The sequence below is a fragment of the Microtus ochrogaster genome, chromosome 24 (assembly GCF_000317375.1).
Source record: "Microtus ochrogaster isolate Prairie Vole_2 chromosome 24, MicOch1.0, whole genome shotgun sequence".
Classification (NCBI taxonomy): domain Eukaryota; kingdom Metazoa; phylum Chordata; class Mammalia; order Rodentia; family Cricetidae; genus Microtus; species Microtus ochrogaster.
In genome coordinates this window covers 31,896,904-31,913,996 of record NC_022024.1, presented here as the reverse complement: position 1 = coordinate 31,913,996, position 17,093 = coordinate 31,896,904, and the positions used below count along the sequence as shown (strand labels likewise).

The 17,093-nt window shown below is 45.5% G+C and overlaps 1 protein-coding gene across 1 annotated transcript in view; it reads right to left on the bottom strand.

Annotated features, from left to right (window-relative positions):
• The window catches only part of Slc17a8 (solute carrier family 17 member 8), a 40,127-nt gene extending 24,887 nt beyond the window's left edge, over positions 1–15,240 (bottom strand). The window contains exons 1-2 of the mRNA XM_005358191.3: positions 14,785–15,240; positions 4,374–4,629 (exon numbers count right to left, since the gene is read on the bottom strand). Coding sequence (XP_005358248.1) covers positions 4,374–4,629; positions 14,785–14,885 — 357 coding nt within the window. The 5' untranslated portion in view covers positions 14,886–15,240. The remainder of the gene's footprint in view (positions 1–4,373; positions 4,630–14,784) is intronic.
• Between the last annotated feature and the right edge of the window lie 1,853 nt (positions 15,241–17,093).

Genomic DNA, 17,093 nt, shown 5'->3' with positions numbered 1-17,093 from the left:
ATGGTCGCTGGCTTGCATTAAACAACACGATCCTATCAGAAAGCTCCTAGGACAGTCTTAGCTATTATCTATAGAAGCATGGTCCTATGGGAATGTTCCTAGCACAGTGTCTAATTACCATACGGGCAGCAGTGGGGAAAAGCTTCTGCAGAGAACTGCGTCCAGGGTCACACTAGAGATAAGTCAGGTATCCGGGCCTAGGACAGTCTCCAAATAAGGTCAGGTAGAGAGCAGGGCGCATTCTGGGGGAGAAGGGGAAGGCAGTCAACCATGTCGCCAGGCAAGCTGGGAGAGAGTACCAGGCCAAAGCAGACTGCAACTTCTAACCAGCAGGGCCGCCCAGCACTTCTCATTCCATTATAATAAGGTCCACGAGGGTCAGCAAAAGGTTGCTAGAAATGCTGTCTTGTGTCTTCCTGTTACCCTCCTTCCGTCAGCATTCTGTCTCCCTCATCACAGAATACACCCCTCTGTCTACCACAGCTAATAAACACCAGAAAAGAGAACCACACCATGGGATCACAGGATTCAGTTGTGGGGACAGGGCAAAGCCATAGTAAAAGACAGAAGGTAGTCTGTCAGGACATGTGGGAAACTGAGGCAGGTTGGGAGAAGCAGGTGAGAGCCGGTGGGGCCCACAAGCTGGAGACCTTAGCAAAGACCTTTCCAGATCCCTAGGGGTAAAATAGTCTACGTCTCATAGCGACTGTATCCTTGTCTCAAGAATTACCCGAGATGCCTTTGCTCCCTTGGGAGAGGGCATCCTGGACCTCAGATCCCTAATCCCAAAATGGCGCATCTACACTGACTTCCCCAGCCAACCTGCTTTCTGTATTTCGCTCTCAGGGAATCCCACTTGAGTCATCTGTCATCCCCTTGTTAATATGAATTGTTCTCACTAAACTTCTGCTGTTTGCAACCAGCGATCCCTGACCAGGAAGGACACAGAGACGTCTTTTCCAAGGCCCAAGAGCTAATAGTCAATTAAGTATAAAAGCGCCGGCTTTATCAATTTATTAAGGATCAGTCAATCCTGAAGTCCATCATTGAAACCTTGCGAGCCTCGTGAGTCCTGAGAAACAGTTGCTGAGAATTTCTCAGCCTTTAGTTGTTTTTTTCCCTTACCATATGCCAGTAACTAAGGGCTATGAACGCTTTAACTTCTAAGTTTGCCGGGGAGATGTTCCAAGGGTTGAATCTGGGGCTTCACCTACGCTAAGTGCATACTCTTCCACTGAGCAGCAAATTAACAGCAACTCATGATGTTGAACTAACTAACATGTGACTGTCCACACGTCAACTAAATCGTCCCTTGCGCCACTTGTAGATAGCATGTCACACAGGTATCTGAAAGACTTGACCTGCCCATGGCATTTACCCTGCCCCACAAATGAGGTTTCCAAAAATATCTGTGCAAAACACTCATGCTTTCCCATGAAGCAAAACACAGAGACAGAAATGCCAACCGTTCAGAGCCAGTTGTCACCCTACTGATCACACCCAGCTGATACCTAACTTGTTCTGTGTGGGGGAGAGAACAGCCTGCCATGAATCAGCTTTCCTCACTAGAGCATGCTCATTCACTGTTCTGTTTTGGGCGAGGCTTTTATTTTGTTTTTTATTTTTTATTTTTGTTATTTTGTTATCAAGTGGATTATTATTGTATGAGGTCCTATTTGGGGATTAGATTTTTCCCGCCCCTTCTTCTTTGGTTAGTTGAGACAGGGTCTTGTTCTGTAACCTAGTTGGTCTTTAAACTCACTACTTAGCTCAAGACGGCCTTGAGCTCAATCCTGCCCCTCTGCCTTGGTCTTCTGCTGATTATAGGCATAAGCCACCATGCCTAGTCCTCAACTCCTGCTCTTGATGCCAGGCAGAATGATATAGAGCAGGGTTTACATCCTAATCAGATCTTCTAAGCAGCATCGTAGAAACTGGCGAGCCCACGGAACATTGCTCCTTCATTTTTATCAAAGTGTCTCTTCTCTGCCCTAATTTCTTGGGCTCTATCGACCGATTGGCTTTGCAGGTAACAAACGCTAACAGAATCTCATTTTGATTTGTGCCTCAGTAGGCAAGTTCTAATCAGCTAGCCTTGCTCACAAAAGGCTGAGGGGACGTAAGTGACACACATCCGAAGCCCTCCCAGTGTTCCTTTCTAAAAGCATCGAATGCTTCTCTCCCTGTCTCACCTCCCCCTCCACCACCATCCCCCCCAATGAACAGAATATCTTTCTCAGACAGACTCAGCTGGGGCATAAATCAGGCTAATGCATCTCCATGGTGCTGCTCTGCTCCGGCAGAACAATCTCTTAGGAAGAAAGGGGAAAGCCTGCGTGCCGGCTGAAGACCTCTTTTCCGTGAACCAAGCCAGTTCTTGGCAAAAGACTGTTCTAGGTGATGCTAACAGATGTGGTATCAAAAATAAGACTGCCAGGCTCTCATCTGAGGAAATAGTGCCTCCATGACCCTGCCTCGGGGTCACACAGCGCTCAGAAACAGTCCAGGCTTCACATGCACAGTGATGCCAAGCAACACCATGGTTTCCCAGACCCCAACATGGAAACTCAGGTCTAAGACAGAATCCAAACACAGGCATCCAGAGAACCACCAGAGGCCTCTCTGAGGAAGACCATTCTCTCCCACAGTCAGTTTGTGCCCACATTCAGTTCAGTGAAGCAGACAGTTATGGGGCTGTCTACAGGGACACATTTTCAATTATTCATCCCATAATTTATGAGCATAATTTATGAGGCCTTTTATTTTCAAAAGTGAAATTTATGCCCTGGCAATGCTGAAGCATGCATGGGCAGCCCATATATGGTGGTTCTGTTGAACTCGAACTTGTCCATATTGGGTTTCATGGTCTAAGTGGATGAGGACAACTGACCAGGTCTCTTCCTCAAGAGGGCACCAGATATCATTACAGATGGTTGTGAGTCATCATATGGTTGCTGGGAATTGAACTCGGGATGTTTGGAAGAGCAGGCAGTGCTCTTAATGGCTGAGCCATCTCTTCTACCTACCTAGGTTAAAATAAAACTATGTTTACGTTTCCAGTGTGCATAAAACAGACTATGGAATAACATCAATGCTTCCACACGACACCACCAGCCTGAGAGTGTTCACCAGGCCTCTTTCCATCGGGCAGTAATGATTCTGGGATATGCGGAAGAGTCCAGTGTGTCTATAAACTTAGATGGAGGGAAAGTTAGGGTTTTTTATTTTAATATATAATATTTTTAATAAGAGTTTGCATTCATGAAAATATTTTGCAAAATAATTTCTTGCTTTGTGTAATATCTAGGGTAAAACTTTGGAATAGAATATTCTTGCGTGAGTTTCTTTGGCTTGCATGTCTAGAACAGGCCTTTCCCCTGGAATTCCATGTCAGTGGGTCACGTGGTAAAGTCGCAGTCACGGGGTCTAATAAACCACAGAAAAGTTAGTGTTTTTATCTTCACTGCCTGCTGACTGCAATTCAGAGTTTCTGCAACTATAAACACGGTGTAAAAACATGGTAAAAATCAGTCTTACTACTGTGACATGAGTGACAGCCAGAAACATGTTCAAATTATATTATAGTTGTTATCAGAGTCACAAAGTGTTGCTTATATGCCTATTAAAATTATAGCGACTTCAGGAGCTTTGCTAGGTTCTGTTATCTGATGTACTAGTCAGGAAGTCCGTGCATCTATACCATAATTTTGATTTTTAAACATGTTCTTCTACACCTTAATATAATTGCCTGCCTTTTGAATCCTTTGTCTGTTAGGCTAAGAATTTCAGACATTACCTTTGATCAGTGGTTCACCGGGTTGTTCACAGGGTTCGAAGGGGTTTACGGCATAAAAAAAGCCCCATGTCTCGCTTCCCAACATGTCATGATCTGTCTATCTGTCTCCCTCGCAGACCTTTACAGACAGTGCTCATTCTTCTTCCAATATTCTTTCTACCCCACCAAATCTCTGTCAGGTTCAGCCATCACTTTCTCTGAAAAGTCACAACACCAAAATCATGGTATGCTCATTCCTACAGGAGCCCAAGAGTCTAGTGAAGCCATACTGACCTAGCTAACTGGAACACCACGTTGTCACTTGGACTGTCTGTCTCCTGGAGCTCAAGGTCCCTCTCGGCGTCATTCAGCGTTCTATCCCTATCGCCATGTCCAGGACCCAGCATGAGGCTGTCACTCTACGTGTTTGTTACGTCAATGAATTGTCCTCTTCGCCTTTACACAACTGTCACACACATAAACACACACATGCATGCACTCAAGCATGTATGCACGCACGTACGTATGTATGTACGTATGTACGCATGCCCGCACGCACGCACGCACGTATACCCTCCCTATTTAGCTCCGTACAGACCTGAATTTCCGGTTTCCCATCCACATAGACGGTGCTGTTGTTGACCATTTCCACAATGGCCACTCCAAGGTTGCACCGAATGCCAAAGGAAATACAGAATCCCAGGCCACTCATGATGGCGATGATGTACCGCTTGGGGATGCCACAGCAGCCGCAGTCACAGACTGGGAGCCGTGGCCTGGATGTCTGCACCGGCCTTCCGTCTTCATTCAGCTCAATGGTATCTTCTCCTTCTTCATTGGCCCCATCGATTTTTCTGCATCAAAAAAAGAATAAATGGAGAATAAAAGCCAGTATTCAAGGTGCGGGTAAATGCACAAAGTAAAAGAAAGAAAAAGAAGTTGCACCCTGTCTCGAAAAACCAAAAAAAAAAGAAAAGAAAAAAAAAGAAAAAGAAGTTGCCAAGGAACAAGAGAAAACCTACAGAAGGGCGCATCTTGTATTTTAAAAGTTACTATCACCATCATCATTATTAAAGGAGACAATAGTGGCTGAAATGACTAAGGTTCTGATATTGTGTCGGGTTTCCATAGCACCAGATCATCAGACCTTCTGGAGTTGGCGGTGTACACCTGTCTGTCATTCCAGCCTGGAGCGTGGGGACAGGAGAGTCTCAAGTGCAAACCCGATGAACATGGCAAGTGTGATTGCAGCCTGGACTACAGAGTGAGACCTTATAGACAAAAAGAGTCTCTTAAATTTCTTTCTTTCTTTCTTTTTTTTTATTTTATTTTGTGGTTTTTCGAGACTGTTTCGCTGTAGCTTTGGAACCTGTCCTGGAACTCGCTCTTGTAGACCAGGCTGGCTTCGAACTCATAGAGATCCACCTGCGTCTGCCTCCCAAGTACTGGGATACCACCACGGCCCGGCTTTAAATTTAATACAAACACAGTGCTGGAGAGATGGCTCAGTGGTTAAGAGCACTGGCTGCTCTTTCAGAGGTCCTGAGTCCAATTCCCAGCATCTACATGGTGGCTCACAACCATCTCTAATGAGATCTGGCGCCCTCTTCTGGTGTGCCGGCACACATGCAGGCAGAACACTGTAGGTGTAATAAATAAGCACTATATACATAATAAGTAAATAAATAAATCTTTTTTAAAAATTTTATACGAACTCAGTGTTGCCCTCATGCCCTTTATATAGGAGAGAGTTTCATATGAGGTTTGCAAGCCCAGATTTCGATTCTGTGTCCTTAACAATAAATATGCTGTACTGTATTCCTGATGAAAGAAAAATGGTACAGCCACATGGCATGACCCAACCATTTGGGTCACGAAACATTTATTTTAAAGTCACTTGAAGCTTGGTAAGAGATTATATGCAGGGGGAAAAAAATCCACTTGCAGATAATTTTCACTGACTTCTGTAGGTTCAAGGGATGGTATATCCTCATAATTACCTTCTTCTCAACCTGTGGGTCATGACCCTCTCATGGGGTTGCATATCAGATATCCTGAATATTATATTTATATTATGATTCAGAACAGTAACAAAATTATAGATATGAAGCGGCAATGAAGATAATTTTATGGTTGGGGTCACCACAACATGAGGAACTGTATTAAAGGGTCACAGCATCAGGAAGGCTGAGCACCACTGTTCTAAAGCAACAAAAGTAATTGAGCAAACAGCACTGTCAATTATGAAAAGAGTTTTTTTTTGGGGGGGGGGAACTGAAGAGATGGCTCAGTTAGTAAAGTGTTTGCCATACAAGCATGAGGAGACACAAATGTGGGTTCCCAGCACCCATATAAAAATCTAAGCCCTGGAGTGCATGTCTGTAACCCAATGCTGAGGTAGGAGGTAAAGGAGACCTAGATAAATTGGTGAGCTCCAGGTTCATTGAAGACTCTGCCTCAAAAATAAGGCAGACAAAGAGCCTCAGAAGGGAAAAGTCCTTGCCAGGCAAGCCTGAAGACTTGAGTTCAAATCTTAAGTCCCATGATAGAAGGAGAGAAGCAAGTCCTAAAGATTGCCTTCCTGACTTCACACGTACACAGTGGCAAGCACACGCATGTGCGTGGATGCTCTCTCTCTCTCTCTCTCTCTCTCTCTCTCTCTCTCTCTCTCTCTCTCTCTCTCACACACACACACACACACACACACACATGCACACATATACACAGTGATATTTATAAGCAAACAAACAAAGAATAAAGTGGATAGCAATTGAAGAGTACACTCAAAATCAACCCGACCTCCACTCTGGCATGCACGCACACATACACACATGCATGCACACGCATGTGCACACATGCACAAGTATGTATACACCTACAACAACACAAAGAAGAACTATTTATAGCCTGTGAGGCCATAATCCTGAGTATGATTTTCGGTTTTCATAAATATTAAATTGATATAAGTAGCACAATTATGAACAAATCAGCTGCTTTCGAAAACAAGTTCCTTTTCTCTGCTAATGCATACGGAAGATGATTTGCACAACGGCTTTTGGTAAGATTTGAAGCGCAGAGACAGGCAAGCTCTCAAAGAGGAAGACTGAGAGACAAATCACACTGCCAATAACCAGACAGCCAATATGTGGGGACTGGCTGTGACTTTAGGCAGATACCTTGACGATTACGAATCTCCATTTCTTCGTCTGCACAATAAATATCAGACATTACAGAGCTGATGAGATTTTCCGCTACCAAGACTAAGACACTGCGGTCAGTAAGGGAGTTAGCGTTGACTCAGTGATGGTCTCTCTGCTCTCCTAGTATGCCATGTGTTGCTTTGGCTTTTGTTTCATTTGTTTTGCATGAAGCACGTTTTCTGTAGCCCCTGCCACTGTAAGATTTTCTACTCCTCTGTCTGGATGCTTATCACATTGAGTTAGAGAGGGTTTTTTCCTTCTTCAGTATAGGGGGTGAAGTGTAAGTGTTCCACATCATGCGTGCGTGAATGGATGGAGCTGGGCCCACCTGGTGGCTCTGCACATGCAGAGGGCAAGCGCCATGACCTTGTCTTTATCGCCAGTGTTCGCCGAGTAGAATTGAAGGTTAACACACACACTACACACTGGCAGCCCTAAGAGACAGGGTGAGAATCTATCCATTCCTGCCCCCAAAATAATCTCTCTAAAAAGGATAAGGGGTACACTTGGTCAAGAAAAAAGAATTCCTTTCTTAAGAAACAGAGGACACTAATTACCCATAATAGATGTTTATACCCCTCGGGTTTCTCGCCATGTTTGCCTACGGTTCCTCTTTTTGATGAGAGAATCCTCTTTCTTCCCAGGATGACAGCCTGCATTGTTGTTTCTCCAAATATAGAAAACTGCAGACTGGGCTGGGGCCCTTCAACACTAGGGAGGCTCTCCTTCCCTTGTCCTCACGGACGATCGATTGTCTAGTAAGCATCTAAGCTCAGGATCCTCCGACCAGCCTCTTATTCAGAGCAGTTAACTTGTCAGTAACGCCAAGGGCTCCACGGACCAAGGAGAAGGGTTTTCACGCGGGAGGAAATCGCTTAATATGGCTCACATGCTGCGAGCAGAACACAGAGACCACGTAAAGAGTGTTTAAATTCCACTCACGTGCCAGCTTTGAGCAAACATGTACGGCGAGGTCCCAAGAGAGATGAGGGTAAGTCGTCTCCAGTCTGTGCTGTGAACTAAAGGAGTGTGTGCATGTGAACACACACACACACACACACACACACACACACACACACATTGTTTAGATGTAAAATGTTCTCCACAGGCTCATATGTCCAAACATTTCGTCCCTGAATGTTAGTGCCATTTAGGGAAGTTGAAGAACCTTTGGAAGGCCCAGTGGAGTAGAAGGTTCACCAAGTGAGCTAACCCTTGCAGTCTATAAACCCAGCCCTGCTCCCCGACCCACCGCTGCTTCCTGGTCTACCCAGATGTGAGCCACCGCCAGCCTCACACTCGGACCTCCGCAGCCACCATCCACTCTAGGCACCGTGCCTTCCCCGCTATGTCCCTTCAGGCTGGGAGCCAACGCTGACCTCACCTCCGTTCGTATTGTCTTTTGGCAGGTATTTGGCTACAGCAATAATTCAATTAGCAAGACATATACTTTAAAAGGGAAGGTTCGTTAGGTGCCTCAAGTGAAGTCGTGGTCCGTGCCTTTAACTTCCTTCCATTTCAGCGACCAGCCAGGCCTCACTGAACATATGGGAAAGGCAAACAAACAAACAACACCCATTCTGAAGCAAATTTGACTCTGCAAGCAAGAATGCTGTTTGGTAGAACGTTCATGACATAATTCCACACGGGGAGGCGGGGGGATGTAAGTAAGTGTATCTTGTAACAGGTCTTGAAGCTGCAAGTTCAAGGTTGAGCTTTTGGGCAGTTTGGTCTCTTCTGCAGCCTCTGCTCTTGACTTGCAGATGGACTGCTACCCCTGCTGTCCTCACACGGCCTTTCCTCCACACCCTCCAGGTCGAGGTCTCTTAAGTCTTTCTAAATGTCTCCTGACAAGGACACCAACCCTACTGGATTAGGGTCCACCATAACATCCCTCAGTTTCAGAGGTTTGGAGGTCCGTCCGTGCTGTTCTGTAGTTTCCCCTTTCCTGCTCCAGTGTGAGATTTTTTTTTTAAAACTGAGTCTCAGTGCAGTCGTCACTGATTTCCATCCTAAGACCTCGAGGCCACTGGTAACACACCAGCAGATCTGCGGCCACATTTGGCCTTGGAGTGTTCACTGAGAGGGTATTTTAGGCAATCTGGATTAATCTCCAGAGGTTAAAAATCTGAAGTTGGTCTGGAAAGAAATGGAGTTTTTGGTCAAATTTTGAAGACCTAGAATTATAAAGTCCACACTCTCTCCTGGCTGCAAATGAGTCTCCCCTTTTGTGACTGTCCCCACCGATCTCTATTGCCACTCCATAGACTTGCAGAATACCTACAGCTGAAACTCAAAAGAAGAAAATATATTTAGTGATTTTTAAGCCACTTTCCTATCAAAAGTAGAAAAAAAAATCACTTCTAGGAGCAAATAAATTCAGCAAACAAATGTTATCCATAGGCGCCCAGTGTCTTAACTGCCTCTTAAGATGCTGATCTTGCAAAGAAAACTGCTTTTCCTAGAGTCTCGGGAGCGACCTGCATAGTTCCAGGTAAGTTCTTTGTCATCAGAAACACTTGAGCGAGATGAAGGAGGAGAAGGAGGAAGAGGGAAGGAAGAAGGCATTGTACTTAGGAGAAGAATTTACAGAATTTAGCTATTAGACGTATGCCTATATAAAAATATATAATATATAAAAGAAAATCTTGAGACCAGAAAATAAGGCCAGGAACAGTGGCCTACACTCTTAATAAGAAGCTGCTCAAAAGACCAATGAAGAGGACTGAGCCCAGGAGGTTAGGACTTGGCCACAGTACAGGGAGATCTATGCGTAGGTCCTGTCATATGAGCCTGCTACCCAGATACTCAGAAGGCTGGGTTGAGAGCCAGCCTGGGCTGTTAACCTTGTCTCGGAAGCAGAGTAACAACAAACCTCCAGGACTGTTGCATAGCCCTAGCACAGGACACAGGTTTCCCAGGAACAAGGCCCCGAGTTTGCTTGCTAGGAAGAGAAGGAGGAGGAAGGAGAGCCGATGGGAAGAATGAGAAAGGAAGAGGGGGGCGGGTGGAGGGGAAGAGAGGAGAGAGGGTCGCTAGAGAGGACGTAAGGGGAGGGAAAAAGTGGAGAAGAATGAAGAGGAGGAAGGGGGGATGGAAGAGGAGGAAAGAGAGAGAGGGTGGGGGAGACACGGGAAAAGGAAGGAGGAGAGGAGGGGGAGGAGGAAGAAAAGAAGAAAGAAATGGAGGAGGGGAAGACAAGAGAAAAGATATAGGAGGAGGGAAAACAGATGAGCGAGAGGAGGGGAGAGACAGGAGGAGGGAGAGAAGTGGAGGGAAGGAGGAAGAGGTTTCTGCCTGTGGTTAGAAAAGGGACCTGAGCGTTCAAATCTTAAAGGTTCAAATCAGGACCCTGCTTCCTGAGGCACATCCTTAGAAGGGAGCTCAATGGTGAGATCTTATGAGATCAATGATGATTTCTAGTCAGAGACATCTGTGGAATGTCGCAGGGATCTAGTACAACTAATAGCTAACATGTTTTTAGAGCTCATTAGCAAAAAATGACAACTACTCTGAATGCCTCATAAAACACATGTGTGAGAAATAAATGTTTTAAAGATTTATAGGTACACATGTACACACATACACACACACTCACACATGCACACACACGCACACACATACACACACATACACATACACACATGCACACACACGCACACACATACACACATACACTCAGACATACACACACGTACACACATACACACACATACATACACACACGCACATACATACACACACATACTCACACATACACATACACATACACACACACAAGCTTGATTTGGAGCATTCCAGAGCATTCCCTCCCAAGTAAAGGAAAAACTACTTCACTTGGCATTTGCTACTATTTAAGGACACACAGAGCCTAGCAACCCTCTTTGAGCTTTGGAGACACTGTGTTCCACATTAGAAAATATTGTTCTGACATATTTCTTCCATGATCAAACCATACACCGAAAACCCCACTTTAAATAAGATCCAAAGTCAAGAACATGGCCCACAACTTACCCAGGATACAAGAAGGGCCATCTAACTGCTAGAGCCATATTATCTAACATACCCATAATACTATGTGAGGGGAAGCGGCAGATGAGCTTCCTAACAAAATCTCAAAGAAAGACAACATGCATTCTAGAATGAAGCCATGCCTCCCTAGTAGGTTAGACCCAGCTCCTGGCATGCTGGGGGAAGATGGAGCACATCAGAGTATCAAGAGACCGTGTAGCCAAAAATAGTTCTCAGGAGCTGGCACAATCAAAACTATGAAAACAGAATGTGTAGGGCTGGAGAGATGGTGTGGTATTTGGACGAGAAAGGCTCAGATATTTGCATGCTTAGCCCCCAGTTGGTGAACTGTTTGGGAAGGATTAGGAGGTGTGGCCTTGTTGGAGGAGGTGTGGCCTTGTTGGAGGAGGTGTGGCCTTGTTGGAGGAGGGGTGGCCTTGTTGGAGGAGGTGTGGCCTTGTTGGAGGAGGTGTGGCCTTGTTAGAAGAGGTGTGGCTTTGTTGGAGGAGGTATGTCACCGGTTTTGAGGTTTCAAAAGCTCACACCAGGCCCCCCTCCTCTCTCATAGAACTTCTGGTTTAAAGCCCAACCTGCACTTTAAGCTGTGTGCCCTCAAACAGCTTACTCAACCTCTCTGTGCCTTGATTTCTTCACCTATAAAACTGCAAAGGTCATAGTTTCCTCTTCATGGATTTTTAAACAGTATTAAATAAATTACAGCGTCTGGAATATGCTATGCACTTGCCGTAATCATTGTATTTTCAAAGATGAACAATCATGCCCTCATCGTCACTCAAAGCTGAACAAATTTGCTTGCTCGTTTCAGGGCGTACATCCATGGATCAGTGCAAGGCTCCACTATAAGAGCGGGCATCTTGGTTCACTCCCCACTTCTGAACTATCTTTGTGCCGTCAGCTGAGCAGTTGTTCAGCCGCTTCTCCTCCAGGAAGGGCTGATGATGCCTGCCTGTAATCAACCCCATGCGAGAACTCTCAAAGGCTTCCCTGCCTGGCGGCCACTCCCCTAGCCAAGAGGAACAATCCATGATTTAAAAAACATCTCAAGAATTCCATTGAAACGGCACTCTGGCTCTTAAAAATTAGGAAAGACTGTGCCTGTAACTCCCTTCCCCTGTGGAGTGGACGGCAGGGCTCTACCTTCCCTATGCCCTTGCACACAGAAAACAATTAAACACTGTGTTTAATTGCTAAGCTTGGAGGATAGCACCTGGTTTTATGTGAGCAGCCACAAGGAAAGGGGGAAATGTCCCCTGTATGCCGGATTCTTGGCAGGACACTTTGCATATAATCATCCTATAGACTTGTGGCAGACCTGATTTGGATAGTTCTGATGCAAAGATCGCGAAGCTGAGGGTCCACTAGACTACTGCTCAAGTATGATTATTATCAAGTATTCTGTCCCTCCCAGCAATTGCTACCTAAGGCCCACCAATGAACACTCTGAATCTTGGGTTTGGTTTGTCTATTCTAAAGCTATCCCATATTATGTCAACAATGACAATGTCCAGCATACATCTAGGTACTCTCCACCTAGCCTGTGCTAGCTGTTCTAGGGTACAAGTCTCTAGACCAACAATTCTCAACCTGTGGGTTGTGAGCCTTTGGGGGGTTGCATATCAGATATTTACATTTTTATTCATAGCCATAGCAAATTACAGTTATGAAGCAACAACAAAAAATAATTTTATGCTTGGGGGTCACCACAACATGAGGAACTGCACTAAAGGGTCACAGCGTCAAGAAGGTTGAGAATCACTGCTCCAGGCGCTGGCCAAAGAGCCTCGGATGCACAGTTCCTTTTCAAGTTAAGGCTGTGTAACTTGGTACAGAGTTATCCCCACGTGCATCATCCAACCAAAGGGTAGAAACAGCTCTTAAGATAGACATTTCCGACTAGGCGGTGGTGGCGCACGCCTTTAATCCCAGCACTTGGGAGGCAGAGGCAGACGGATCTCTGTGAGTTCGAGACCAGCCTAGTCTACTAGAGCTAGTTCCAGGACAGGCTCCAAAGCCACAGAGAAACCCTGTCTCAAAAAACAAAAACAAAAAAAAAGATAGACATTTCCTATTTCTAAATAAATGATAAATTTTCAAAAACAAAGCAATCAGTGGAAAGTTGCTTCAGATTAAATATGCTTGTAATAAGATGGAAAAATAAACATTCTTCTTATTGATGAGATCCAACGTATAATAAGTGAGGACAAAATCGGGCCCTACGTCACTCATGGGACGAATGGAACCATGGGAGGAATGGGCTGATAACAGCCTCAATGGGGTTCAAAGGTACCATTTCTGATGACTAAGTAATGTCAAGTCTTCACAAACTCAGTAGAGGGCGTGGCCCCAGTGGTGGCCCTGGCCCAAAGCCAGGGTTTCCATTCCTGACATTGCCAGATTTCTTTGTCATCCCTTGGATAAGCCCAGGACACTGTGTAATGTGTGATGTGTAAAGTGTGATGTGTAATGGCTTTTTTTTTTTTCACGTTTATAATCAAGTGACTGCCACCCCAATAAGATGCTACCTGGAGAGAGAGCAAGCAAGGGGATGAAACACTCCTTTAGAAAATATTATAATCATTTTGCATGTTTGGCTGGTTCCCGGGCTATCATGGAGATGCATTTCCATCTGCACATGATGGCCCGGCATCGCAGAGGGAAGTCTTTCTGTTTTTAGTTACTAAAGCAAGAAGGTTGCTAACTCCATCCTCTTCTGGGATGAACCCTGATCCGGAGCGACAAACTCAGCACCAAGAGGAAGATATGGTATAACATGCGAGAGAGAGGAAGAATCTGAGACCTCACCCAGGTTATCTAGATGCGGTCTTTTTAAGCACTAAAGCTTTAACATTTATGTTCAAGGAAGAAGCCAAATCACATTTTTCATGCTAGGTTTAGGAGTAATTATTTAAACACACACAATGTATATCAAGGCTATTATTCCCATTTCCTATATCGGGAAACAAAATAATTTTACTGCACACACACGGACTACTAGTAGATAAACCTAAGAAGACTTTCCCTGTTGTCTGAAGCCTGGACAGATTAAAACGTGACACCAGTTCTATCATACACAGCAAACTCTCCTGCTATTAGGAGTATAACTTACATTAAAATATTTATAGGGGGCACAGACTAAAACCTCTTTGAATTCACTGACAGCCTTTGAGTTTTCCCACTGCCCCAACCTACAGTTTTCTGCCTAATGTTTTAAGTTGCCATCTCAACCCCTCTCTTTTTTTGAGAATGTCACAAAGAACCATTTTACAGACTCTGTATTGTGTATTTTGTGTTTAAACCTAGAAGAAAAAACATTACTGAAAGTATTTGACTACAATAGTGAACATCTCAAGTTATCTCAGCTCCAGGCAAACTCTCTCATTACTACGGATCAACGTGAAATACTGCCTCCAAAGTTTCTGTTTGGTTCGATGACAAGCACACCACACGGTGTATAATACCACCAGCTGTGAGTGCTAGTCTTAACAGACACACAGAGTGCAGATAAACAGAGCCTTTCTCTCACTTGTTAACACTCCCACCTGGCATCCCAGAGTTGAGGACTGAACCCCGGGACTTGCGCATGCTAGGCAAGACCTGGGACTTTTTGATGTATCTTTTTGTCTCCAGGCACAGCCTTGGCTCTAGAAGAAACTCCAGAAACCAGCTAGCCTGACCCACCCCCCCCTTCCCATTAAAATGCGGTTTTATCAACACGATTCAAAATATGTTAGACGTTGGTACTCAGAAATAAACCTCAAGTTTGAGTTTAGCGTTTACCTTTGTAAGATCCCCAGCGAATCTCCCACGGCATTCTTCACTCCTTCCTTCCCAGGTTTCAGAATTTTTTCTTTGAAGGTATCAAATGCTTTAAACGGCATTTTGAATGGTGGGGGGCACCTCTGAGCCCTTGGCAGGCGGCCTCAGGAGCTCTTGTCCTTTCTCATCTCCAGCTCGGGGGCACTGTGTTTGCCCTTGAGGAACACCCGAAATTCAGTTCTCATGCGGGGAGAAACTACTTTCAAAAAATCAAAAATAAGGCGAAGGCCAGTCCAGGTGTTCCGAGAAGAGAAACCCTTCTCTTTTTGCTCCAGAATAAGCAAAGCTGAGGGGCTGCTGGTTAGGAATCCAGCCCCTTGCACCGTCTACCGGCTGAACAGCAAGCAGCCTGTGGCCGCTGTCTCGGGCAGCCACGCTCAGACTGAGCACAGCCCGTCTCTCTGGCAGCTGCTGGAGAAGTTAAAGTGTACTCCAGTGCGCAGGGGGTCCTGAAAGCAGCAGCAGCAGCATTGGAGGCCAGCCCCAGCCCCTCCTGCCTCCCTCAGCTGGCCGGTGATGGTGCTGTCAGCTTCCTCCCCGGGTGATGCTATAGAAACCAAGACAGCACCTGCCCCTCTGCAGCCTGGGCTTATTAATGGGCTCCCAGCCAGGGCAGAAGCCCAGAGGGAAGTTTATGAAACATTTACAAGCCCTCTCCTTTCCTGAGGTCCAGCCCCATCCATGCACGGGCTCTCGGCCACCGCTTCGTGCCTTTTATTCCCTTCTGAGTAGCAGGGAGGCAGTTTTTCAGCGGGCACAAGCCTGGATGTTGTGCACTTTTGGTTGAACGCATACTCCAGGCGACAGCATCCAGGAGGGATGGCACCCTGGCACCTTTAGGACTAAGCAAGGGCACCTGAGCTTTTCCTACCACCTGCGCGGCACCCGAAACTTCTCCGGGGACGCTGCCCCTTGTTTCCTTTCCCTCTGCTCTCCACGGCAACACTAGCTCAACTCAGCAAGTTCCCTGTTGCTTCTGGGACTTTCCTCAAGAGATACTCCTTGCCTGGGTAGTTTTCCTTGTCCCTTCATCTCCACAGCTTCCGGAGGCTCCGGTCTCATGAAGGCATCACTCCAAAGCCTTTAGACTGGGCAAGCTGGCCCTCTTCCATGCCACCAAATTGCCTGGACCTGGATGCTAATGACTGTGACCTAGGCACCTGCTGGACCTTTGTGAAAACAGCCAGCTGCTTCCATGTTACAGGCTTCAAGATGATGTCTCCGTGACTAAAGCTGCCCTGAGGAGACAGCGTTGTCTTGGAAGCCTGAGACTCCAAGCCCAAGATTGCTGTGAGATATTCTGTTCATATCTAGACCTTCAGGATCCCAGAAACTATTTCCACAAGGCTAGTTGTGTTCTCCACACAGAGCAGTCCAAACCCTTCTCCAGATCTGAACTGAGTTAAATTAGCACTGGGTCTTAGTAAACTCAGTAGAACTAGCACCTACCAAGCTCTTCCTGTAGTCAAGGCTGTGCTACACACTCTCTCCACACACCATAGCGATCGCCCTACTGCAGCTTTATGTTTAGTGACTTCTTCTTTTTCCCAATTTTACTGCCTGGAAACTGAGGCAAGAAGTTAGCTGTGCCTGAGATCACACAGCTGTTTATTAGCTTTTCCAAAGAACATTGTCGTTTTCTTCCAAAGTGGACAGAGCAATGAGGCTTTGTCAAAGTTGCCAACATGCACAATCATCTCCATAAAGCCATTTTTCAAATATTTCTACCACCTGTTTTAGATCCCACATACTCAGTGTTAATCTCCAAGCGCTCTCATAATCACCGTTAATCGTCACACATACGGCCTTCTGGCCCTTGGCAACCACACATGTACTGTTTCTATAGAATAGCCATTTTCTGGCCATTTCCTGTTAATAGAATCATGTGTAGTTTGGTCTCTTGTGGTTTGCTTCTTTCAGTATGAGAGATATCCAACTCATAGCATGTATCAGTTCCTTTTCACTATTACTGGCATCTCATTACTATGGATGACATAGTAATGACATCATCACTTTTATGGATTATGTGGATGCATTGCATATGTCAATAGCATGTCATTGTGGATTCACTGCATATGTCAGTGGCATATCACTGTGTGGATACACTGCATGTGTCAATAGCATGTCATTATGTGGGTGCACTATATATGTCAATAGCATGTCATTGTGTGGATGCACTGCATATGTCAATGGCATGTCATTGTGTGGATACACTGTATATGTCAGTGGCATGTCATTGTATGGATGCACTGCATATGTCGATAGCATGT